This window comes from Poecilia mexicana, unplaced genomic scaffold, assembly GCF_051168715.1.
Source record: "Poecilia mexicana isolate PSO_F unplaced genomic scaffold, ASM5116871v1 scaffold_9, whole genome shotgun sequence".
Lineage (NCBI taxonomy): Eukaryota > Metazoa > Chordata > Actinopteri > Cyprinodontiformes > Poeciliidae > Poecilia > Poecilia mexicana.
This window is the reverse complement of record NW_028263378.1, coordinates 6,528,317-6,553,061: the sequence shown is the minus strand read 5'-3', so window position 1 is coordinate 6,553,061 and position 24,745 is coordinate 6,528,317. Positions and strand designations below refer to the sequence as shown.

The window sequence follows — 24,745 nt, the reverse complement described above, 5'->3', positions numbered from 1 at the left end:
TTATCAGATGTTTCAAAGGCTTAAATTCTTATTGTAATTTATCCCCATGCATAACTATTTTTTATCACATTTCGTTTTTTTCAATCACAATAGGTAAATCTCTTTTGCTATTTGCGTTGACAGAAATGTTTTACTGTGTTTAACCTCAGGGTTTGCCTGGACCTGTAGGAAAAACTGGACCAAAAGGCATCAGTGTAAGTAGATACTGAAACGATATCCAGTGTTTTTGTTGTCCCCTTTATTACAGACTGTTTAAGATCCGGACCTGAAATATCTCTACCACGCTAATGACTATATAATTGGTTGTTTGTACTTTATGTAATTGTTATGCCTCATTTAAATAAAATGTGAAATGTTTACTGCATGCCTGTTAACCCAGTGTAGCCACATGAAACCTACATAATAACACATTTACAATACCTTGTAAAAGGATTCATAACCCTTGAACTTATTTTGTCTTGAATATTATGCGATAATGCAACACAAATTAGTACGTATTTGTAAAGTGGAAGATAAAAATATTCACAGTTTTCAGAACTTTACAGTTTAAAACCCTGAAAATGTTGAGCCAGTTTCCTCTGATATCCTGTGAAAGTTTACATTTCAACAGAACTGCGATACCGAATGTGTAGCTGGAGATGAAAAGGAATAGTTTAGAGTGTTCATGTGCTCGAACAGCAGAGTCGGAGTCATTAAACCGGCTGTTCATGGATGTTTTCCATCCAGTCTGTCAGAGCTCAGGGTGTTCTGCAAAGACAAATGTGGAACGGTGTCAGACTCTGCATGTAAAAAGCTGATGGAGACAAACAGCAAAAGATGTGGCTACAAACAGGTACTGTATGCAGTGCTTTGAGTTGTTTTGTCATATTAAAGCCCAATAAATTACCATGAAGTTTGACTGTAATATTACAAAAAGTGTAAAAGTTCAAGGTTGTGAATGCTTTTGCAACACACTGACATTGGTAAATTCTCAGTGATAACAGTACACAGTTTATTTTATTTTATTTTTTTCAGAAAATGATTCATAATTTTCTAAGTAAAAGTAGGGTGGATGTTACCATGTCTGCTTTTCTGCTGGTTAGGTTTTACACAAAGATCTTCAGAGATCCCTGATGCGAGGGTATGTGCCCTTGGACTACATCGTGGAAGCCAGCACCATGCAGTCCATGGGCATATACACTTACCTCAAGGCCTGGCTCCTCAAGACTTCAGCCTGTGTCAGAAACCTGGCAGAACTGTCACAGATGGCAGAGAAATCTGCGTTAGTTGTTCTGATAACTCACCCTCCTGAACAATGTCACCTATCTTTTTCTTACTCCCGCTTTGTCCTGTTTTATCATCCTTTTTCTCATTTCATTTATGTGTGCTTTTTCCATTTCTCTCCTCCATCTTTTATTCATCTCTCCAGGGTCACATTGGTGTCCCGGGGCTTTTTGGCTTTTCTGGTCCTGATGGAGAGAGAGTAAGTATTAGTGGCTGCAGAGTCTTGCCTGCAGGGTTGCACTGTGACAGTCCATGGGCCAAATGATGAAATAGAAATACATTTCATTGTTGCAGAAATGAGACACTTGAGGCAGATTTTTACCAAACTAGTAATCTTTAAATAGTGTTTGGACCGGCCCTCACACCACAGCCTACATACAGTGGTGGATAATTCTTGAGTGTAGAAGATGAATATACTTTTATAGAAATCCAGCTATAAATCAAATCCACACCATCAAACCACTGAATCAAAACAAAAGGATTCATGTGACTTTATCACATTTTTTTTTTACGTTAGCTGATGTGGATAATGACCAAATTACTGAAAGCAGGAGTAGAATTTGTTTTTGTATCTAAAAAAACAAACAAACAAAAAACAAGTGTTATTGTTTTTATCATGTGCAAATTTGTCAGAGTTGTTGCGTCTTGCGGGCAGAAATCATGCTCTGATTTCTGTCTCCTTTACAGGGAATTCCTGGTGTGCGTGGGAAGAAGGGCAAGATGGGTAGGCCGGTAAAGTTTTCTCTCAACATACTTTTCATTGTTAAGGCAGCCTTGTGGCAGTGACTTTGTTTGTGATCTATGGGATATAACAGTAATGCAGTGATACTGTAAAGTCTTTCAAAATACCGCTCCTCAGGCCCACTCTTTGATGGTAAATCCCTTTTGGCTTTTCAAGTTGATATGCAGAAAATGTTGCTGAGCAGCATGCTAATGCACTGGCTTGTGGGGAATGTGAGTATTTTGAGGAGGCATGGTACAAGCTTGCAAAAGTATTCATACCTCACATTTTGTCACATTATAATCTCAATATGTTTCATTGGGATTTTACATGATTGACAAACAGAGAAGTTAATAAATCAAAGTCATGCTATTGTATGTTTTTTCTTTTTATTTTGAGCTATACTGTTGTAAACCTTTTGCAGCTGTTTTCAGGCTTTTTTGTTCTGATACCCCTAAATGAAATTCAGCATGATGTTTAGAAGTCACCTTATTGTATTCAGGTTGTTTTACTCTGATAAAGTGAAGTACAACCTTGACAAGTGTCCAGGCATGCAGCTCTTCTGTGAAGACCTCAGGGGTATTCATTCGTTTGTACTAAACAGCTTCGTGAATGTTATTGGGTCATGAGGGTTCATGTGTCTGCAGTGCATCGTGGTTCTTGCTGAGTTTCAGGAATAACTTGGCCCATTTTATACTGGAGCTCTGTGATTCGTTTTCTGTGCTTGGCCTTAATAAGAAAACTTTGTATTTTTGACAGTTTGGTTATTACTGGGCTGTGGTGACATCATCTATCTATCTATCTATCTATCTATCTATCTATCTATCTATCTATCTATCTATCTATCTATCTATCTATCTATCTATCTATCTATCTATCTATCTATCTATCTATCTATCTATCTATCTATCTATCTATCTATCTATCTATCTATCTATCTATCTATCTGTCTGTCTATCTGTCTGTCTAATGGGTTTGGCTCTCTGGTGACTTTACCCGCAGACAAAGAAAGTCTGATGTCATCGGCGCCTGGAAGCAAACTTCCCGTTATTCCTTGCTAACGCGGAAAAAACAGTAATGTGCTCATGGACACGTGTAGAAACAGGATACTTCCCATGCGCTGTCTGGTAGTACATGATTACTAAATATTGTTACGCAATTACGGTCTATGACATATCCTGAGGTTGAAAAGTATGCATGTGATAGCCAAGTCATGAGCGTGCTGTTTCTCTTCCTCTGCAGTGGGAAGCAAAGTCTGGTGTTTTCTTTCCCGAGTCAGGAGTAAAGTGGAAGAGAAAAGACATAAAAAAAGGACATTTCAAACTGATTTTCTTCCTGCAACAGTTTCTTTAGTCAGAGCTGGATTCATAGCTTCATAAATGCTTTACAAAAGTATTTATAAGTTTTCACATGTTGTCACATTGCAACCACAAATGTGTTTCAGAGAAATTTTATGCAATGCACATAGTAGTGCAAAGTTGAAAAGTACAAAAATTCTATTTTTTACAACTGAAAACCTGAGAAGTTTATTTGACTTTTTCCAGGATTGCCTCGTATTTAGCTCCACTTATTTTTCTGTCAACCCGAATGAACTTCCCTTTCCTTGGTGAAGAAAAACATCTCTACTGCATGATGCTGCCTCCACCATGTTTCACTTCATGTAGGGTTTTCTGGATGATGTCAAACGTTAGTTTTCTTTGACACACGGCAAAGTTTTGAATGTAGGTTATAAAGTGTCTCATTGGTCTCATCTGACCAGAGCCCCATTTCCCCCCCTACATGTCTGTTTTATAACTTTACATGAAGGTCAGGTTTACCGACTACATCACGAATAGTTGTACTAACAGATTCTCTTGCTGCTCCTCTAGTATTCAACTGGATGCCCTGACTGATTCTTGAAGCAATGCCCATTTTTGCCAATTAGCTTAGTTCAGTGAAAGTGGACAGCCATATTTTGGTTGGATATTGTTTTATAATGTAATCCTACTTTGAATTATTGGTCTTCAATTCTGCTGTTTGTTTACAGATTGCCTAGGAAAGCAATGGGTAGTCTACACTAAACTTGTAACTCTTCAGTAATTTTTCTATTTTTGCAATGAAACCTAAGACGTTCTTAATACACACGATCCTCTCCTCTCAGCCTGCCAACAGGAAGTGAGGCAGATCTCTTCTTTGCTGCCATCTGTCATTTGTGTCCCAACAGCTCTCACTTTCTGTAGCCAAGCATTGATTCATGATATGTGGCAGATTGCATGTTGACCTTGGCGTTCTGACAGGCACATGATGAGCATGTGGCGTCACGGCTGCATTACATACCTCTTGTTCTGTTTCTATAGTTGAAGACAGAGGACCATGCATCAAAAAAAAAAAAAAAAAAGGCACAGTCAGCAGTTTCTTGTCCAAAGCAGCTTTATTCAGCCATTTAGGCAAGTCCTGGGGGTTTTGCTTTGGGGGCTGAGCGCACATATAGACTCTCGTCACTTGAAAACACTCAGCCACGGAATTTCCTCAGAGTCTCCCAGGAATGGAAGCACTGGGAGAATGTTTAATGGGATTTGCTTGGCTTGACTCTGCAAACTTCTGTTTTGGGAGCCACTTTGTCGATCCCCAGTGTTTGGTGTAATCACTTAAATGGCAAATCATGTGATTTCTGAATACATTCAGCATTAAAATGAACACTCTGAGTGTGTAAACATTGCAATGCCACACACTTCCCTTTCTGGTTAGCTAACCATTTTGTTTGCGTGTGTTCTCAGGGGTTTCCTGGTGACTTTGGAGAGCGGGGACCGCCTGGCCCTGATGGGAACCCAGTGAGTGGAACTACATTAAAATGAAATACGCCTTTCATGCAAACACAATTATACCCCAAAGAGATTTAAATTGATTTCAACTGCTGATTACACAGTGCACTGTAATTTCACACACACACACACAAAAAATCAACATTGGTTCTCGTCACGTCTGCTGCAGCTGCAAAAAAGCTGCATCATTTCTCAGAGATCCAGAGTAACGGAGTCTAAGCTCTCTTGCATATTCAGGACCATTTCAGTTCGATACAGGAATGACCACAAAGCAACTCCCTGCAGTTGTCCCACTCACCCATCATCATCCATGCTGATGTGAGGGCAGCAGCAGTTTGACTCACTGCTCCTCTTTTCGTAGTTTGACCCTAACTGCTTGTGATTGACAGGGTCAGTGTCAGATTAAAGACTGGCTGACCTCCAACAGCCTGCTGCAGGCTACATTTCCTCTCCCTGCAGTGGGAAGCAGGGATTTTCCATTTGGCCTGATTCATGTTGTTTCATTCTCAGAGAGACCCAAGGAGGTGACAGGAAGGCCACACTGTGCTGTGTCCTCCATCTCTCCCCTTTTTGCGATGTTTAGAGTGGATGGAGGCAGGGTTTGGACAACAAGCCAGCCTGTATTAGGAGCCAAATCGTTGAAAAGCTAAACGTAGTGGGGAAGAATTTTATTCAGCTTATTAGAGGGGATAGGTCCAGCATTTATCAACAAGAAATATAAAACATATTGTATTCTTTGAAATGGTTGACTAATAGAGACCCACAATCAGGATAAAACGAGAGTACGCCGTTTTTGGAGCGTAAGAACATGATAAAAATGATCTGTTTTTGGGCATTTTCTAACTTATATACATGTAATTTTGACTCTAGAAGAGTTTTGTAGCAAAACCAAAGCCAAAATAAAAAGCTGTTTAAAAATCAAGAACACCCTTGCTGCATCTGTAGGATTTAAGAAGAGAGGGAGAGCTGCTAATCAAAAGACCTGGAATACGTGAGAATCAGCAAGATTGACCAGCTTTAAACATCTATCAAAACCAGCAGAAAGTGTCTTTCCCTTGAAAGTATGTTGCTGTTTAACTTGGCTTTGCACCGTTTGATCTGAACAAAGGAACAGAGTAATTAGGACATATGAGACCAAAGCGTGTGGGCATAATACATTTCATATGACAAAACAAAACAAAACAAACAAACATGCAAACCAAATGCATCACCTTGGTACAAACACAGGGCATTGTGAAGTCATAAAGGACCAGGTGTTGTGCAGCCAAATGTGAAGCCAGAAGCTGGACACATGGATTCACTAAAACTGAGTAATCAACAGCAAAATGATCCCAGACCTCAACATGATTGAAATGCTCTGTTGTGACTTTAAAGAGTGTGTGTTACCTAAAATTTACTTTATTTACTTTTTTTTTTTTTTGCTTTATATCATGTTATAATATTGAGGTATGTTTTTCTCATCAAAAACATATCTGTAGTTTTGCTTTGATTCTTTCATGCATGTTAGATAAATCCTTGAATCTCCTGTGGCAACCATTCAGGGCTGCATAAACATTTACTTTCACAAAGCTGGGCGTCTCCAGCTTTGTGAAAAGTGGGGGGTCTCCTGCCGAGCTTCTGTCTCACAGGGCTTCCCTCCCCCATGGTTCCCTCGCTTAGCTCCTCCAGACTAGTGGCAGCAGAAATTACCCGGTGAAATTGCACATCTGCTGAATTTATCAAACAAGCTTCTTCTCAGTCAATAATGACTGGAAACATCATAATGGAGGAGCATTGTTGTGATGAAGATGGATTGTCAGAAAGAACTACAGCTTCTTAAAGAGACAGAGGCCCAATTTCAAGTTGTCAAACTGTAAAGTCTTTCTTTTGAGATATGTTTAGTATATGCAGCATTTTATAACTGAAGCTAACATATGTACTGTACCTGAAAAATACATAATGCTGCCCCTTTATAAGAATTATGCAGCAATACAATTTTGCCAGTATAATGAGCGATAGCAATGGAGAAAAATGGGCCAAAATTCTCCCTTAATGATTTGAGAAACGGATAAATTCATACGAAAAATGACTTTATGTAGTTGCTGCTAAAGGAGGTTGTAGAAAACATTTGAATTTGATTAACCACAGGCCTCTCATGCAGTTTTTCCATTTTGGCTATGTCTTTGTTTAGTCAATAACAGCATGGTGTTGTGTGCTATGTTTGACTTGATCTTTTTTATTAGGTTCTAATATTTTCAAGATTAGAACTGAGAGAAGGTGTTTCACCCTGTTTCCCCTGACCACATAAACTTATCTTAGTTGCATCTGATCTCCTGGTTCTTGTTTGTTCAGGGTGAGCTGGGAGCCCCAGGTCCATGTGGAGTCACTGGCCTCATTGTAAGTGGTGATGAATCTTTTTCTGCTTCTGATCTTTTAAAAAATACTTTATTTTCTCATGTAATGTTGCTTTAAGCTGCAGTTTTAAAATGAAATTGAAGGCATTAATTGAAATGAAATGTAACAATCGTCTCTCTTTAATTACAGAGAAGATAATAAATAAATGTCTTAGATATTTGTGAAGATTTTTTTTTAATTATGTTTTTCAAAAGTGATGTGGAATTTGTGTTTTGAACGTTGTGTTGGTTTCAGGGAGACATGGGCCCTAGCGGCATGATGGGCTTACCGGGGTTTCCAGGACTCAAGGTGAATCCAACCGTTTGGTTTGTAGATTTGGTACATTATGACAGATTTAGTTGCTTGGATGGATTATGATTCAAATATGAGTTTTATTGATCAATGAATCCTTTCTGTTGATTTTTGCTTTGCATTTGCTTTAAAGGGAGTACCTGGAAATCCAGGGGTAGCAGGACTGAAAGGTGATAAGGTGATCTGCATATGTATTTCTCATATTATTATTTGTCTGTATACAGGAATATCTGAGGTGCTAATATATAAATGTCATTTTCTGGATTCTGATCAAAATGAATGAATTCACACCTTGTACAGCTGATCATTGAGTAGTAAATTGGTGTTTCCTTTGTGAATAATTTTGATGCATCCTGTTTGTCAAAGGGGGACGTGGGCTTAACGGGAGAACAGGGCGATTGTGGATTCCAAGGGGACAAGGTAAGAGTTTACTGATCTGACTACAGCCAGATTGTTTTTCAGTGACTATACATGGTCTGCCTCGAGTTAAATCAACTGTTTGTGTGTCAAGGACAAAAGTGTGCTTTTCATTATTGTTATAGATTTATAAACCTGCTCCTGTTCTTTGCTTCCTGGTGATATTTGAAGTAAATGTGGACTTTATGCTGCAGGGCCGCCGGGGTTCCCCTGGGTTACCTGGTCCTCGTGGAAAACCTGGACCACAGGTATTTTCTGTACATCTATGACACAATAAAATACTGAGGCAAAAATGTCCACTTCGAACAGCTCCTTCAAATGCATATTCTAACTTTATGCAGAACTCGTATGTGTCTGAGGATAGTTTTATCTTTTTTGACCACATGCTAGCTTTGTTGTAGCATTTGGCTAATGGGCTTTAAAGGGTTTGTTTTATTGTTGAAAGATAGAACATTAATAGTGCTGGTTTATTTGCTGAAGAGCAAATAAACTTTATGATCTTGCATTTGTGACCAAGCATCAATGATACTAATTTACCCCCCAAAAAAGAAATTTTAAACAGAAAACTCAGTTTCTTGCATTTGCACCCTATAAAAATAAACCACTTGGTTCCTGTGTAATTCTTTTAGCTACAGACATTTGTCATTTTAATGTGCAGCCTTAATGCACATTAAAATGATAATGTGTGTCATTGTCATCTTTATAATTGCATAAAGATGGTGTGGGTGTTTTTTCATGTTTCACAAGGTGAAACAAGTTGTTACGTTTTCAAATAATATCTTATTTACTTTAACTTACCAAATTATTTTCAAGGTTTTAGTGCCTGTGTCTCTTCATAGGGCAAACCTGGAGAAAAAGGCCCTGATGGCATTCCTGGTCCTCTTGGTTCAGAGGTAAATTGACCGTATGTTCTACTTCGGTAAAGAATGGCCAAATAAAATGAATAATTTTATACAGTATATGTCTCTGCACAGTTGTGTGGTTGTAAAGCAGTGGCTCATTTGCTGTGATTTTCAAAGGGCTTCCCAGGTGACATTGGCCCACCAGGACAAAATGGTCTAGAGGGACCGAAGGTTAGTAGAGGGACATGTACTCATTTCCACCAGAAGAAATGAAGTGAATTTGTGCCCTCAATGTTTCCTCCACAGGGAAAGGAAGGGACAAGAGGTTTGCCAGGTCCGACAGGAGCACCTGGACTTCAGGTGAGGTTACTTGTACTTATTCTGCAAACAAGCTAAATATGTGTGAAATGTATTTTCCTTTCAGCTTCGGCAACTTTCTTTTCATCAGGGTGACGAGGGGCCAGTTGGGCCAGCTGGACCCGCTGGAGCCGAGGTGAGTGCTGATTGGATAAGCTCTGCAACCTAACACCAGACAGAAAATAAAGTGACACTGCAGGAACTCTCACAGAGCGCCGTAAAGCGTGCTGAGCGGAAGCACACATGTGGCTCTGCCTAAATTTAGCTTCGGATGAATGAGTAGTTTGGGTCTGTTAGTTCTTTGGCTGACTGCGCTTTCTATTGTTGTAAAGCTGTTTTGAAAGAGGTCCTACTGGACAATGTGTCCCCATATTACCAGACTGGTCAGCAAATTGCTATTTACTATGACTGAAAAATATATATAATTGTAAACAAAAACGGTTATAAAATTTAAACCCAAGTCTTCAGATTGACCAGAGAAAGGAAGTGTTGTTTTAAATCAAAACTTTTTTTTTCATTATAATGATAGACCAAAGTTTACTTATGTAATATGCTCAATATATAGTACTTACTATATCGCTATCTCAATATTAACAGTATGGAGTGTATTCAAGTTAACTTTCTTTTAATTCAATGCTCTTTACCTACTAGCACCGATGTCCTCTAAAGTCATTTTACAAAACAAACAGGTTCAGTTCATATAATATCATATTGAAGCCAAATCAAACCAAACTCAAGTTTTACTGGTCCAAGATATTCCAGCGTAGCAAGATCTTACAACCACATCCAGAAATACAGTCCAATGTATCCAATTCTTTTACAGTACAGTCAAGTTGATAATTTACTGCCAATTAGTAAAAAGTATCTACCTAAGGTAGTCCAGACAATTGCATTGAGTAGTTGACTTCGCAGAAATCCCTCCTCTGTAGCAAAAATGAATGGCAACAGCAGACGGGCCTCAATTGGAACCAGACCCTGCATGAGTGGCCATTTGTCATCGCTGGGGGTAAAGAAGAGAGAAACAGACAGAAAACAACAAAGTCCTGGCTGGCTCATGCATACTTTCTATTGGAAAGAAAAACAAGTAACTTGGATAATAGCAGCAGTATGTTAGTCAATGGTTCAAACAAGGAAAGGGACACAATTAACGGTCACTAAGTCTAAACCTATAGCTGCATAATTTAAGCTGGAATAATCAGCCAAACAAATTATAAACTTCATTAAAAGAAAGTTTGAACCCTGCTGCTTTAAAGATCTGCCTATGAACCACCAGGAAACATGAGAGAGCAAAGTACTCCTTTAAAACAAATACAGATCTTTAAATGCAAGATAGAGATTATTTACTCAGAGCTTTAGATGTGGAAAGAAGAGTTTTAAATTGGCATTTGGCATCTTTTTTTCCAAATATATAAAAACAAAAACATTCCTCCCAAGCTAAACTACTGCACAAAGTTTGCCAGATTTCATCTCATTGAGGTTTACTTTAGTTTGTCATCTCCCAAAACCATAAATGATAGAAGAAAACAAACACAGATGACCAAAAGAGTTTTGTTAGTAATGAGGCCTTTGATGCTGGAAACCGATCTTTGTTGTCTGAATTATTAAGATTCCTTAAGGGATCTCTTTGTTTTGGCGACAGATGTCTGTTCCTTTTGTGCCTCATCCTCTGAAGGGAGAGTTAGACTGACACATGACAGGCTTCCCTGAAGAGATATACTTTATTTCAATTTGTGTGGAGGTGTACACTTCTCTGATTTTTGTTTTCTGTTCAGGGCAGGCCTGGGAGGCAGGGATTCCCTGGACCGACGGGCTCAGAAGGACCCAAGGTCAGACTTCAAAGTGGCACAATCACTGCTGAACTACTGTCATCTTTAAATGAACATTTTCTATCCAGTTCTCTTTTATAGCAGCGTATCAACGGAGTGTGTGTAAATTAGATGTTAATTCTCAGATACCACAGGGGAACTAACTTCTAAGCTCATTTCATCTGAACCAAAAGGAAAAAAAAACTAAATGGCTGAATAAGTTTGTGAAATGTTAATTTAGCTACTTTGCTGTAGGGCGAGACGGGGATAACCGGCGAGGTCGGCAAGCTTGGCGAGAGGGTAAAGGCTTTTCTCTCTGTTTTCTAGTAATTTGTGTTTGACACCCACTGTGCGTGTCTGTTATATTCGAGCCCCTTAGATGAGTTGTCATTGTTGGGTAGTCTATAATAAAGTTCACAGATTCAAAACACAAGAAAGATTATTTGTTTCTCTTCTTTAGGGACTGCCAGGCTTTATCGGACCTATTGGGGAGGCAGGAATGGCTGCAGAAAAGGTTATTCTAGTCCTGATTCTTCATACTTTGCATGGATCCTGACCTCCAGAATATGTCCAGTGACAATAATTCAGTCAATGGACAGAAAATGCCATTTGAAATTCAATACAACAGCATGGTTAGGAATGGTGGTTGTCATTTGCAGTGTGACATTTGTTGATGACCTTTGGTTTCTCAGGGGGATCGAGGGAAAACGGGTGTCCCCGGACCTCCAGGTGAACCTGGGCCGATGGTAAGGAGTAAGTCTGGACCCCGTCTCTAGGACCAGGGGATATTCAGTTCAACATTTAGAAGGGATGTGGGAGAGATTTCCTCAGAAACACTGATTTAAACAAGTATTTTAGGATTCAGAATCAGCTTTTTCAGGGATTTATTTCATGATTAAGTTAGTAAAAATTATTATATGATTTGCATTGCATGCTCAATCTATCAGGGTCACTCTGGACTACCTGGAGAGACAGGCCCACCGGGACTGGAAGGGATTCCAGTAAGTTTACTATTACTTCAGGTTCATCTAAAGTATTCATCTATTTGTGGGCGGTTGTGGTTCCTAAACTCTACAAATACTGGATTACACTGTATTTATTTCATAGAAATGGCTTGGGTTCCACTAAGATGTCATGCAAGACACCTTATCTAAATTAAACAAATACCTGACAATAATTTACACATCGAAAGTTAACACTTTTAAATCAGATTCTAAATTTTCTCATGCATGAAAATACATTTCTAATTGGTGACTCATTTCGAAACAGATGGATAATAGTCGGTGCTGGTGAAACTAATGGTTAGAAAATTAATACTGTGCTTTAACTCCATTCTGTGTTTGTAATTAGCTACGTCTAATTAAGATAAGAACATAGCTGTTCACTGTATATCAGTTTCAATGGTATTGGATGGTGGAGCTAAAATAATGTTTTTGCACACATGCAGGGCCCAACTGGTTCACGAGGATCTGCTGGCATCAGAGGACCCAAAGGCAGGAGAGTAAGTGACTGGAGTAAACATTAACAGTAAATGATTAACTATTGGTGCTGCATATGATATCATGATGTGTTTGTTACTACTTCTACTGTTTGTGCAGATATACACAAAAAATTGTATATTTAGGATCTTACTAGTTATTTCTCATCTCACAATAAACATCAGCCAAAATCCTTGGGTTTTTGCATGTTGTTGCCATCAAATGGAAAACTTGTATTTTCAAACTGTAATTTTTCAGGACATGAAAATAACATCTTGCTTCTAAATCTACATTTTTGCTGTTTGGCTGAAGTTGCATGTGTACAGAGATGATCTAGGTTTAGTTTATGTGATGTATTTGACAGGGACCATGAACAGGACCGTTTATCAGAAACAATGAAAGATGCTTTTTACCAGACTTCAGCTCTTTGCACTAATTTCCATCTGCAGTTCATCAACTTATAGAACATTTTACATAAACACATAAAACAATAGGGCTGCACAGTGGCGCATTTGGTAGAGCTGTTGCCTTGCATCAAGAAGGTTCTGGGTTTGATTCCCAGCACCGGTCTTTCTGCATGGAGTTTGCATGTTCTCCCTGTGCATGCGTAGGTTTTCTCCAGGTACTCCGGTTTCCTCCCGCAGTCCAAAAACATGACTGTCAGGTTAATTGGCCTCTCCAAATTGCCCTTAGGTGTGAGTGTGTGAGTGTGTGTGTGCATGGTTGTGTGTCTGTGTTGCCCTGTGACAGACTGGCGACCTGTCCAGGGTGACCCCGCCTCTCGCCCGGAACGTCAGCAGCAACCCTCCCGACCCCACTGAGGGACAAGGGTGCAAAGGAAATGGATGGATGGACATAAAACAATACAATTTGTACTGTTTACAGACACATTCAGTTATACATATTGTAAAAAGTACATTCAGTAAAACGTAATAAAAATATTATATATCCTGTATTCATCCCTTACCTTTTTGATATTATCTAATCAAGTAGAGTCTAATGTAGTTTTGTGTAATTTTGGGTTTGTTTGTTATTTTTTTCCTTTTTAATGCTGGCACATCTGCATTCCTATAAAGTCTTATTTCAAAGCTAGACTACATATTTTTGAGCCTTTGTGTAATTTTAGCTGTGTTAGGAGTTTATTCCTTTCAGTGATAAAGGAAAAAGGCAGATTGTCCTAATACTGTGTTTAGGACAGTTTGAGAATGGCACATTGTGCATAGTTGCTACAACTAAATATCTGCCAATATCATAGTTTTCTGCTCCAGAGTGCTGTTAGTTAAACATTTAGTGCTTGTACCATTAAAACAAACATCAATAAACAACAAGCACTGGCAGTTATACTGCTGAGATTTGTGCTTCTGTCTCCCCTTCTGGGCAGTAAAATGAAAGTAAAATGGTCTGCACTCACGCTAATATTAACAAGTGACAACGCCACAACAAACCTTTTTTACTGTGAACCGTCATTAATTAAGTGTTTATGCGTAAAATTGGAAGAAAAGCCAAAAAGCTAATACAAGAATAAAAGAAGAGTTTACTATTTCAGTGCAACAAAGTAAAAACATATGTTAGTGACATTTCTAAAGCATTTTTTAAAGAACTTTTAAAAATCACTAACTGAGCAGGTCCTGCCTGGAAGGAAGATATTCATATCTTGTGTCGTAGTCTTTGAGTAGGCTGCCATCATTTCTAAATCCCTTATGCTCCATGGCAGATAGAGGCTGGAAGTTTAAAAAAACAAACAAAAAAATAAATATTCTGTATTTCAGTTAACCTTTCTGCTGCTCCTCTATTGACCTCCAGCAACAGAAAATTATGTTTTCTGGGTTGGATCTTCAGCACGATGTCTGATCCAAGAGTTAAATGCATGGATTCAATAACTACGTTTTGAATCCATGCAAAAAAATCGCTAGAATTCAGAACAAAGTCGATAACAGTCTAAAATGCTTGCATTGGTTAATCGATCTGGGCACATCTCTTTTTCAGATGTGTCATCTCAGTTGAAACTCAGAGGCTTCTTCCTTGTTTGTTGGCTTAACACTGAAGTTCAGCCCTACAGCAGTCTCGTCTTATCCTTCAAATTGTTTTAAAAGCCAAATTTTGCTGTCAGAAAAATAGCTCCTCAAAATTCACAGTTCTCTGTGCTTAACTTGATGCATTTCTGCTGTGATTTGGGCTCTTTGTAAGTCAGTCATCACTGTCATTTCCTCTCATGTGTCTCTGCTGGAAAGGCTTTCCAAAGTGAAAGTAGCAGAGCTCCAAGTCGACTGAGTACTTGTTCCATTAATTTGAAAAATGGGCAATATATATATGTGAAAAAGTGAAGGAAATGAAATATAAATCAAGTTTGTAGTCAGTCGTCTCTCTTTCCCTCTTGCTCTCTCTTGCTCTCTCTCTCTTAATGAATAAAATCGGGGTATCTGTCAGCTTGTAGATTAATTAGTTTTCCTTATCTGGGAGCTTTAATTGGATATTTGGCAGAAAGGAATTTAGGAGATACGTATACCATAAATGTGAATTTTGAAAATACAATATTGACATTTCAATTGGACTCACATAGATGGACTACAAGATACTTCTTGATTCAGTGATTAACCTATTAGTAATTTCATGATTAATTCGGTAAAGAAACAAAAGGGAATCAAAGAAACATCAAACTATTTACTATGTTGGATATATTCCAAGCAATTCAACACTCCAGTAAAAACACTTTTATCAACAAACTCACTGACCTAGAAAAACTCAAATGAAATACTATATGCAAAATTTTCATGCATAATTTGGAGGTATACGCATCTGACTGAAATCTGAGGAAAAGTGTGAAAAAGAAAACGGAGATAATTGAAAAAGAGGAATTAGCTATGGTGAGCAACCTTGATCTGGAGCTCAAGGTACCAGTAAATCGGCCTGATAAAACTAATGAGGAGACCTCACTTGGTTCTGAAGCCAGATTGATGTGTAACCTCTGTGGGACGGCTGAATTTGAACCTCACCAGGCGTTTTTTTCACACTGTCAAACTCTGTCAACTGGAAAATCGCTAGAATTCAGAACAAAGTCGATAACAGTCTAAAATGCTTGCATTTATGACATTTGCATGATATTTTATATATAAAAAAAATAGCCTTGCTGGAACTTTAATTTTTTATAGACTACAAATCATCACACATCCTGGATGAAATCGTGTCGAACATTTTTAACAGACAAGTAATCGATTCAGAAATATTAGACAAAAATCCAGATATTAAACACAACTACATGCCACCAAATCTTTAACAAGTTGATTGGGATTGATAAATGTGATCAAGGTTTTCTTGGTTCTCTGGGTTTTCTCAGGCCATTCCAAACTCTTCTCTGTGTCTGCATGTGACAGCCACTGTGATGTTTTCAAGCTCTCATCATAGAGGAGTTGGTTCTGCGCTACTGTGCACCATTTCTGTCTGTAGCCTATTATTATTTAAGTTTTCAGGAAGAGGCAGCTCCAAAGCACTACATGATATGTTACTGGCTGGAAAAAGGATGTAGAGGGTTTGCAATGTATTTGGAAGAAGTTTCCATTTCTAATCGCACATTAAATCCGTACTTAAAATGATAACTTATAAGAAAAAAAAATTCAAAAGTGTGCAGATTTCTAAACAGGCAGAAAAAGATCATTACTCTAAAATGCATTATTTGACATGTGCTGACATGCATCTACATGAACAAGCCCAACAGCTTCAGGGTCATAAACAGTTTGGAGAATCTCCTCTGGAGAACAAAACATTATTACAGATCAGTTTGAGGTGATGATCAAGGCATTTTGTATACATCTTGCTCAGAGATGATTCATGTTTATCCATTGTTTAAGCTACTGATATATGCATACCGCTTTTATGAACAAAAACAGCTCCTTTAACTCCCAACATTACAATGTCCCCAAGTTAACACTATAATTTATTAATGATGCTTATACTGAAAATATTTGATGTGTGGATCTTTAAAAAGCGATTTAAATTCATCCTGTTACTCCATGTTCAAAAAACTGATTATAAATTTTATTTGTGATCTCGCTTTTTATCACTTGAGAGCCGTTTTAGGAATTATGTAAGAAGCAGTTTTATTCTGGCTGGGTTCAATTTATATTTCTTATTTAGAATGCTTTTAGGAATATTTCCAGAAGTACTCTATTTTTCAACTGAATAGCTTCACTCAATTTTAGGGGCAAGAATAACTGAGCTTCAGGACAGCAATTTCACTCTGCAGGCAGTACCACAGTTATGCTTGTGGAAAAGTGGGGATAAACTTCTACACAGTGGGATTTGGGCGCACCACGGAGCTAAATTGCAGATGCCAAGCATTTGCTAAGTAGCTACAGTCTGTTTCTCCTGAGTGGGGAAAATCTAAAGGACACAATACGAACAAAACTGTCCCAGCTTTCCTTAGAGTGGATATGGAAATGTAATTTATTCAACAACATCAGCTTCTGGGTCATTAAAGGACATCTTTCTAATGCTGTTGATCAATAATAACTATTATTTTTTTAAACAGGGTCCAAGAGGTCCTGATGGTCCACTGGGGGCAAAGGGGTCAGCAGGGGTCAAGGTGAGCATGGGATAACACACTGAAAAGTGACCGTAGCGCAAAATGTTCAAGGTGTGTTGATTTTTTTGTACTGAAACTTACTGTGATGTTTGGCCTCAGGTTTTCATAACTGCATATATGAAAATAAAAAAAAATACAAAAATTGAACCTATAGAAAAACAAGTAGTCTGTTAATCTTAACATTTTTTTCCCCAGCTGAAGGACGTTGCAAGACACTCTTAGAAATAAACACCTAAAATGCCGAGTTGTTTATCAAGGAGCTTTAAATAATAATGCTGTTGGTAGCACATTATGACTTGAGGGGGATTTCAGGAAGCTCATTTATCTCATGCTGTTTCTTCGCAGGGGCCTGATGGTCCACCAGGAAAATTGGGCCTCCCTGGGGAAATGGTGAGAGAAAAGAAAAACATCAATGTTTTTCTCTGCTAACAAAAAGTGTTTGAGCACAACCTCCAGTCCTGGTTGTGCATTTGTTCAAGTGGTTTTTCTAAAAACTTCAGATCAAAGAACTAGTGTGTTGGCTTGAGATGTTATAAAACAGATACCATGTCTGTTTGATCACATAGTAAAATCATGTGAAGGTAGGACACCTCTTAATATTCAGTACTGAACAAGGACATTTGTCCATATTAATGCCCAATCATTTAAGCCAAAGAGATTTAACTGCTGGTGAAAGTTTGGTAGAAACTTATTATTTTTTTTACTAGAATGCCCACCTTTTGAATAAAATAGCATTTATCTATTTCACATATTTTCACATTACAACTATAAACCTAAACCAACTAAAAATGGTAATTATGCTTAATTTGTTAAATATCTTTGCCAGAGTCTTTATCATAATTATTATTGTTATTATTTTTGATCATTCAAGTAATTTGCACTTAATGACAGACAAGTAACCAATAATTACCCTGCATTGTGTAATATAAAACTCATGATTTCTGTAGAAAATGCCATAAAATGCCAGAAACCATATTAACCATATTAACCTAGAATATTTGTCTTGTCCTGTGATCACATTCTTCCCATTTTTGTGGTTTTGCTGCAGGGAAAGCTTGGTGAGCCAGGCGAAGCCGGGCCGAAGGGATTTCCAGTAAGTGATTAAGGCTAACAGAGTTGTCTATTAGATTGGCTCAGATCAGTTTTAGTTTTTAAATGTGTATTAATACCATCAATGCCATAATTTCAGGGTATCCCGGGCCCCTCAGGACCACCTGGAGCCAAAGGAATTGTAGGAGAACCAGTGAGTTGATTATTCAAATTCAGCTTCTATGTATTTTAGTAGTGTCACCCTTTAACTGTCAGTCTACGGGAGAACTACAGTGTTAGTTATGTTTTTTGGCTCTTGCATGAATTCTTTTCTTTTCCTGAGCTTTTCCTAGAAACGTCTATCCAGTTGGAAAAGCTTAAAAACATCCTAATCCTCTTCTTCCTCCCTCTGTCCAGACCTCATGGACATGAACAGCAAAGTATGGTGAAGCAGGGACAATTTGATTTACTCCATTTCCTCTTTGTAGAGGCAGCTTTATTGTAGTTTCAGTGTGCCTCTATATCAGTGGGTCAGTTTTACTCACATTCAGAAGCTTTGGTTTATTGTTTGAAAGATTCTGAGCCCTCCAGATGATCTTGCCCCCACAAATACTCACTTTCTGCTTAGTTCTTATCCATTTTCCCATTTTTTCCCATTTGCTGTCACTGCCAGAGGTGTTTATCTTACGCCAGAAAACGCTCTTAACCATTTTTATTGATGCCTCTGCTGTGCTGCTGCAGGGGTCATCAGGGCCGGCAGGAACGATCGGGCCACTGGGGGCAATTGGACCAACGGTTAGTTGATCACACAGCTGGCATCAGAACTCAAGCAGCGTTTTACATTAGTGCCAAATATTAAAGGCTGTAACTGTTTCTGAAAGGGACCTGCTGGAAATGATGGGGAAAAAGGGCCGCCGGGTGAATCTGGAGAGAAGGTGAGGAGAACAAGATATGAAAAATGAAATGCCGTGGAATTAGAGCTGCTCAGTGCTCCAGATGTACATGTGGAGGTTTAAAAACACGCTGCCTTTGCTTTAGTTTTCATATCCCTTAAACTGAATTACATTTTAACCTGTTACAAACACAAAATTCAGTTTTCTTAACTGAGATTTAGACCAACACAATGTGGCGCAAATGTGTGATGTAAAAAGAGAGCTGTACCTGGTTCTTAAAGTTTCTTTAAGTATGACTTCAACCCTCTTTTTTTCTGAAACCCCAAAATAAAAACAAGTGTAAACAATCGCCTCTCGATTGCCTTTTGCCTAATCTGTCCACATGAGCGTTAAAATTCAGTAGAAATCCAGTTCTTCTCCAGAAATCTCAGAGGTTTAATACAGAACATTTGCAAACAAACATTATAAAGATTAAAATAGAACGGTTTTCATTAAAATATATTCAAGTCAAATGAAAGTCAGTAGGACGATTTGAAGATTGCTGCTCCAGATTTAGCTAGTTGATTGTACATGTAGAAAGTTAGTTTCTACATGTACAAAGCTGGCTGAGACATTCTAAAAAAGACAGTAGCTGTAATTGTTGTGAAATGTAATTTTATTGACGTGGGGGTGGTTAATGCAAATCACTCATCTGTAATAAAATATGAAAACCATCTCATATTTTGTAAGTGGTATAATTTTGTGGACAATCAAGGTGAATGATTGTTTTTTTTTTAACTCCAGCTGCTTTAATTAAAGTGCCACGTTTGGGTATGCATCCTGCAGGAAAGTGGGAAGCACAGATTTAACTTTGCAGTCAAAGGTGGTAGCTATATTTTGGGGCATTGAAAAATATAAAGCAAATACTTCATAGTCTTGATGGTTTGCTTAACAGGGTTCTGTTGGCTCGCCTGGCAGCATTGGGGAGCAGGGCTTGATTGGCCAGAGAGTGAGTATCATGTTTTCTTCATGCAGTTTTCATCCTGAAAAACTCTCAACATTACTATTGTTCATTTACACAAAGGTGAATGCTAAAAGGAGGATCAAGCACCATGATATCACAGTTTAAATGTGCTTCTTGTTCATTGATTCTCCAGAATGGGGTGAGACTTCGTAGTCGTCTGTAAAATTTACGTTGAACTGAACTCGGGTTGTACCTATTAAAGTGGCAATAAAAGTGTGAGACCTCTGAACTTCAGTATTTATTGGATGTCAAACATTATTTCTAAATGATCATTGCAAGCATATGTTTTTGAGGAGACACTTGGAATGAATAACGTATAAAGAAGTAAAAACATTTACTTTTTATACATTTTCTTGTCATCATATGAAAACTATATATATTTTATGATTTGTATTTCAGGGTGAGACAGGCATTGATGGGGAGGCTGGACTAAGTGGACCACATGGTACCTTGGTAAGTCTAAAAAAACACTAAAATTTTACAATTTCAAACCCTGTTGAACTCTTTTTTTATTGCACTAACTTACTGCCACTAAATGAAGCATATTCGGCATGTTGGCTGCACAGTGTTGATGCTTGGGGAACAAAGTGAGCAGAAGTTATTAAAGCTGTCTGTCATACATTGCAACTTGAGCAAAAAGCTGTTTCTAAAATAACTGAACAGCCCAAGACTCTGCTGAGCTTATGGTTGTACAAGGCAGTTTTAGTTACACAGAATTGGAAAATGCTGCAAATGGATTCTGGCCTTCGTGGAACATTTTGGTGGAAATCTTGGAAACATTTTCAGCTTTTGTTATTTTTTAAGAGCCAAATTTTGTGTGCTTGTGGAACATCCAACTTGAGATTTTACAAAGAAAATAAAGGGAAGAAAAAAAAAAACCAGTATGTTGATAGCAGAACACAATAAAACTCACAACCTTATGTTTCGTCATTTTAGTCATGAGCCGAATTTGAGAATATTATTTCTTATACTTTGCCTATATTTGCAGTGCCTAAGGCTCAGTACCATTTCTCTCATTACTGTCTCCACCTTGTGTTTCAGTGATTTGGTTGAGGGCAAAGGTCAAATGCTTACAAACCCTTAAAAACAGTCCACTTGGAAACAATGGGGTTGAAGCTGTGCTTGTAGAAACCTCTCATAACTGAGAAAATAACTGAATAAACATTTTCTCTAATAACATTTTACATCTACATAGATATGTTTGCAATTACTATATTCAGATTTGCTGGTAATCTGTGTTAATCTGCATTAAGATTACATTATCGCCACAACAATGAATAAAATATGTAAATTGACACAAGCCAAAGTATTTTGTCTCATCAATTTTTGGTCTTGACTTCTGACCTATAGAATCAGGAAATTACTTAAACAGAACCTGTCTGTCAATATAAGATTAGAGAAAATATCTGAGAAAGCAGCAAAATATGTAAAGAAATTCAAGAAGACATGAGAAACAAAGTAACTGAATTCTGTCGGAGTGGAGCGAGTTACAAAACCAATCCTAAGACTTTGAGACTCCAGTAAACCACAGTGGGAGCTATTATCCACAAAAGTAGAAAAGATGGAGCAGTGGGAAACCTTCCCAGGAGTGGCCAGCCTATCGAAACTGATGACTCATCCAGAAGGTCAGAAAAGAACCTGAAACAGAATCTGCAGCTCTGCAGGCCTCGCTTGACCCAGTTAAGGTCAATGTTCCTGATTCAACAGCAAGAAAGAAGTTAAATCCAATTTAGATGTTTTGGCATTACTTTGAAGAGACTCATAGATCTTGCTGCCCAGAGTGAAACAATCTGATTTTAGGTTTAGGAGATCTTTCACGTTGGGCCAGGTTGGCTTGGTTAGTTTTTCCCCACCTTAATGCATCAAACTAACATTTAAAACGTTATGTTTTTTATTTCCTTAGCCTATCTTTGAGGGATGTATTTGTTTTCATGATGCAAAACATTTCAAAAGCAAAAACAAGAAATCTGACAGGACATTTTCACACACCATTTTACATCAGCTTGCAATACAAAATAATGTGTGCTGCAGGATTGGTCACTGTTTACATGATGCAGTCATATTAAGTCAAATATGTTTACACATTAGAAATCATTAGGAACTGACTAGTTTTTCAAGAAATATTCTACCCACTCCCTGAATTAAACAGGATTTTTTATTTGTATTTCCATATGCTGCAAAACTACTGTACATGCAAAAATACTGTACACCTTGAAGGATATACATTTATTTACTTAACAAGTTTTCCACCACATGCTTTTCTTGCAAACACATGCCTTGAGTGGGAAGGAAACAAAAGCTTCTTGTTCTGATTATCAGACATGAAATAGTGGGAGAAATGTGTGTGAACAAGTGTGAAATAAATAAAAGAAACAGTGAAGATAAAAAGAAAAGACTTGTTTTCTATTCTCTTTGAAGAAATAATAATTTGGATTTTTGGTTAAAATCATGTGTTTTAGTCTCACCTTCTTTGTCCCTTTATCAGGCTATGTCTTTCACTTTCTTTTTTGTTTTTCATTCATTTTTGATTATATTTCCTTTGATTTTACACAGAGATCTGTTCTACGGTTGCATTAATTTGGTTCTTTACGAAGAGGTTTTTATAATTTAAAGACTCAAAAAGACCAATCTTCTTCTTTCAGACAAAAAATCCTTTAGGGCTGAAGTTCTTGTGCTTTGGCCTATTTTACTGTGACATAAAATGTTGAGGGATCATAAACACCTTGGAAAAAAACAAGTCAAGTCATTTTTCTGTATTTCATCTTTGAAATATCTCCAATTCACAGCTTGCTGTGTCTAACTGATAAATAAGTCATGGTTTTGTGTCATTGTAGTTCCACTACTGCGACTCTTTGTTTACATGCCTGAGCTGTCACTGCAGAAACTTCACGCTGCAGCTCTGAGCGCTGCAGCAAAACTTTTAAGTAGAGTCTATTGAGTGTGAGGCACACAACTTCTCACTGTAGGCCTTTTCAGACACCTGTGAATAATGGATACATTTTAAGGTTTTATTTGTAACCTTGAGCATTTGGTTGATATTAGCACCATTTACAGATTGAGCATCTCTGCGCTCACCAGGTAAAGGTTTACTAGCTATACTACTGAGAAAATAGATGAATATAAGAGGCCTAACTTTTGTGGCTGTGGATCCTCGGGCTCTGCAGTAACTGGTGTTCTGGTATTTGTTCATTTGATGATGTAGAAAATTGAAAGCGGGGAATATAAGGCTGAAAGGACAAGCTAAAGTTTTACTGCACCATCACCACTTTTTGGCACTTGGGGATAAAGATGTGTGAAAATCCCAAAGATAAATGACTTCTTTACTGAAGCAGGTAGTTGGAAAAAAATCCCCCTTTAATATGAGTAAAATTATTTAAGGGGGAAACATTCCAGTGCTAAGAAAATCTATTTTTATAATAAATACATTGCTTGCTATCATCCCTGCTGAACATGTCGTATAATCTCCTTTTTCCAATTAATGCTCAAGAGTTAATTTATTTTAGGAATTAAATTAACTCTAGCAGCACCTTTATGACGTTTTTCTTAGATAAAGAATGATGATTTAAAAAACAACTTTTCTTTCACTCAGTTGGAAAAAGCCATTTTTTTTCTCAGACATTTGTGATTTGTGATTGCTTTTTTGAATCACCATATCATCACAAACCTGCTCAATAAATGTCAAACTCTCTCAGGGCATCTAAACTGATGAGCAAAACATTATTATTATTTTTATTTTTTTGCTCATTTTGTTTGATATAAACACAGAATTCAGTCTCTCAGAAAATTAAATTGTCTTGAATTGTAACTCACACCATTAAATAACATCAAGAAAAACAAGAATTTTAGATTCAGAAAGTGTATCTGTGTGTGTGCACTCAGCGGTTGTTTTGGGCTCCTTCAGCATGAATTACAGTGAAGGCCGTCATGAAGCCGGTGGTTCTGCTGAGCTGTTAAGGAAGTCCAGCTTGCATTGTACAACTTGCATTGTAGACGGGTGCTGAAAAATGTAATGTGAGGTCGTTATCTCATAAAGCTTGTCAGCAGGTGGAAGCATTTCCTGCCACCGACTTTATGCTGATGTCCTTGATTTCCAGAGTAAAAGCTATTTTTACTTTCTCCTGAATGAATTACTAAATTTACGAAGTCTCAGCAGCTGAGAATCCCCTCTAAGAGTTTGTCTGCAGCTTAACTCAAAGGTGTCACCTTTTTATTTTCTCAGGGCGAGAAAGGAGATGGCGGTCCAGATGGGGCCGGTGGGGACAGAGGTGAAATTGGCCTGAAAGGAAAGGAAGGCAGACCTGGTCCTCCTGGACTTGTGGGGGTCAGAGTGAGTATCTCAAGAGCGATCTTTGATTCCCTTTCAGTTCTAATGAAGACGGCTCTTTTTGTCCACTAAAAGCCCTCTGCTCTATCTCTCGGTTAACAGGGTCAGGAGGGCACGCCCGGCAAAATCGGGGAAAGAGGAAAGCCAGGAGAAAAGGTCTACCAGTTCACTTGCCTGCAGCAAAGCACACCTTTCATTGTAGTCGGCTCTCAATTTGCTCTGTTGGACAGGGACTTGAATATTCCTTTGATGAAGCTGAAAACAAACTAGGAACTTAGTATGCTCCATAACAGCAGAAGTGGAGGTTCTTGACAAATAGATTTTCAGCATTTGAATGTTTGAATTGTCAGATTCCTCCCACATGCGTTCAGGCGTGTTGGTACATACCTGATTATTGGTATGCTTTCTCCAGGGGAGCAAAGGTCAGCAAGGTCACTTAGGTGAGAGTGGACCAATCGGGGAGCATGGAGAGCCTGGGTTTATTGGACAGAAAGGGGCAAGAGGAACCACCGGCCCCGTGGTACGTTTTCATCTGGGGGAGGGAAGGA

The 24,745-nt window shown here is 38.1% G+C and overlaps 1 protein-coding gene across 1 annotated transcript in view; it reads left to right on the top strand.

The window, feature by feature from the left end:
* The window catches only part of col27a1b (collagen, type XXVII, alpha 1b), an 83,866-nt gene that overhangs the window by 38,109 nt on the left and 21,012 nt on the right, over positions 1 to 24,745 (top strand). Inside the window, exons 10-39 of the mRNA XM_088008446.1 lie at positions 150 to 194; positions 1,409 to 1,462; positions 1,951 to 1,995; positions 4,741 to 4,794; positions 7,117 to 7,161; positions 7,414 to 7,467; positions 7,604 to 7,648; positions 7,837 to 7,890; positions 8,082 to 8,135; positions 8,727 to 8,780; positions 8,907 to 8,960; positions 9,036 to 9,089; positions 9,178 to 9,222; positions 10,859 to 10,912; positions 11,147 to 11,191; positions 11,352 to 11,405; positions 11,584 to 11,637; positions 11,839 to 11,892; positions 12,339 to 12,392; positions 16,895 to 16,960; positions 17,294 to 17,338; positions 17,997 to 18,041; positions 18,138 to 18,191; positions 18,719 to 18,772; positions 18,859 to 18,912; positions 19,805 to 19,858; positions 20,273 to 20,326; positions 24,093 to 24,200; positions 24,300 to 24,353; positions 24,610 to 24,717. Coding sequence (XP_087864572.1) covers positions 150 to 194; positions 1,409 to 1,462; positions 1,951 to 1,995; positions 4,741 to 4,794; positions 7,117 to 7,161; positions 7,414 to 7,467; positions 7,604 to 7,648; positions 7,837 to 7,890; positions 8,082 to 8,135; positions 8,727 to 8,780; positions 8,907 to 8,960; positions 9,036 to 9,089; positions 9,178 to 9,222; positions 10,859 to 10,912; positions 11,147 to 11,191; positions 11,352 to 11,405; positions 11,584 to 11,637; positions 11,839 to 11,892; positions 12,339 to 12,392; positions 16,895 to 16,960; positions 17,294 to 17,338; positions 17,997 to 18,041; positions 18,138 to 18,191; positions 18,719 to 18,772; positions 18,859 to 18,912; positions 19,805 to 19,858; positions 20,273 to 20,326; positions 24,093 to 24,200; positions 24,300 to 24,353; positions 24,610 to 24,717 — 1,668 coding nt within the window. The remainder of the gene's footprint in view (positions 1 to 149; positions 195 to 1,408; positions 1,463 to 1,950; positions 1,996 to 4,740; positions 4,795 to 7,116; positions 7,162 to 7,413; positions 7,468 to 7,603; positions 7,649 to 7,836; positions 7,891 to 8,081; positions 8,136 to 8,726; positions 8,781 to 8,906; positions 8,961 to 9,035; positions 9,090 to 9,177; positions 9,223 to 10,858; positions 10,913 to 11,146; positions 11,192 to 11,351; positions 11,406 to 11,583; positions 11,638 to 11,838; positions 11,893 to 12,338; positions 12,393 to 16,894; positions 16,961 to 17,293; positions 17,339 to 17,996; positions 18,042 to 18,137; positions 18,192 to 18,718; positions 18,773 to 18,858; positions 18,913 to 19,804; positions 19,859 to 20,272; positions 20,327 to 24,092; positions 24,201 to 24,299; positions 24,354 to 24,609; positions 24,718 to 24,745) is intronic.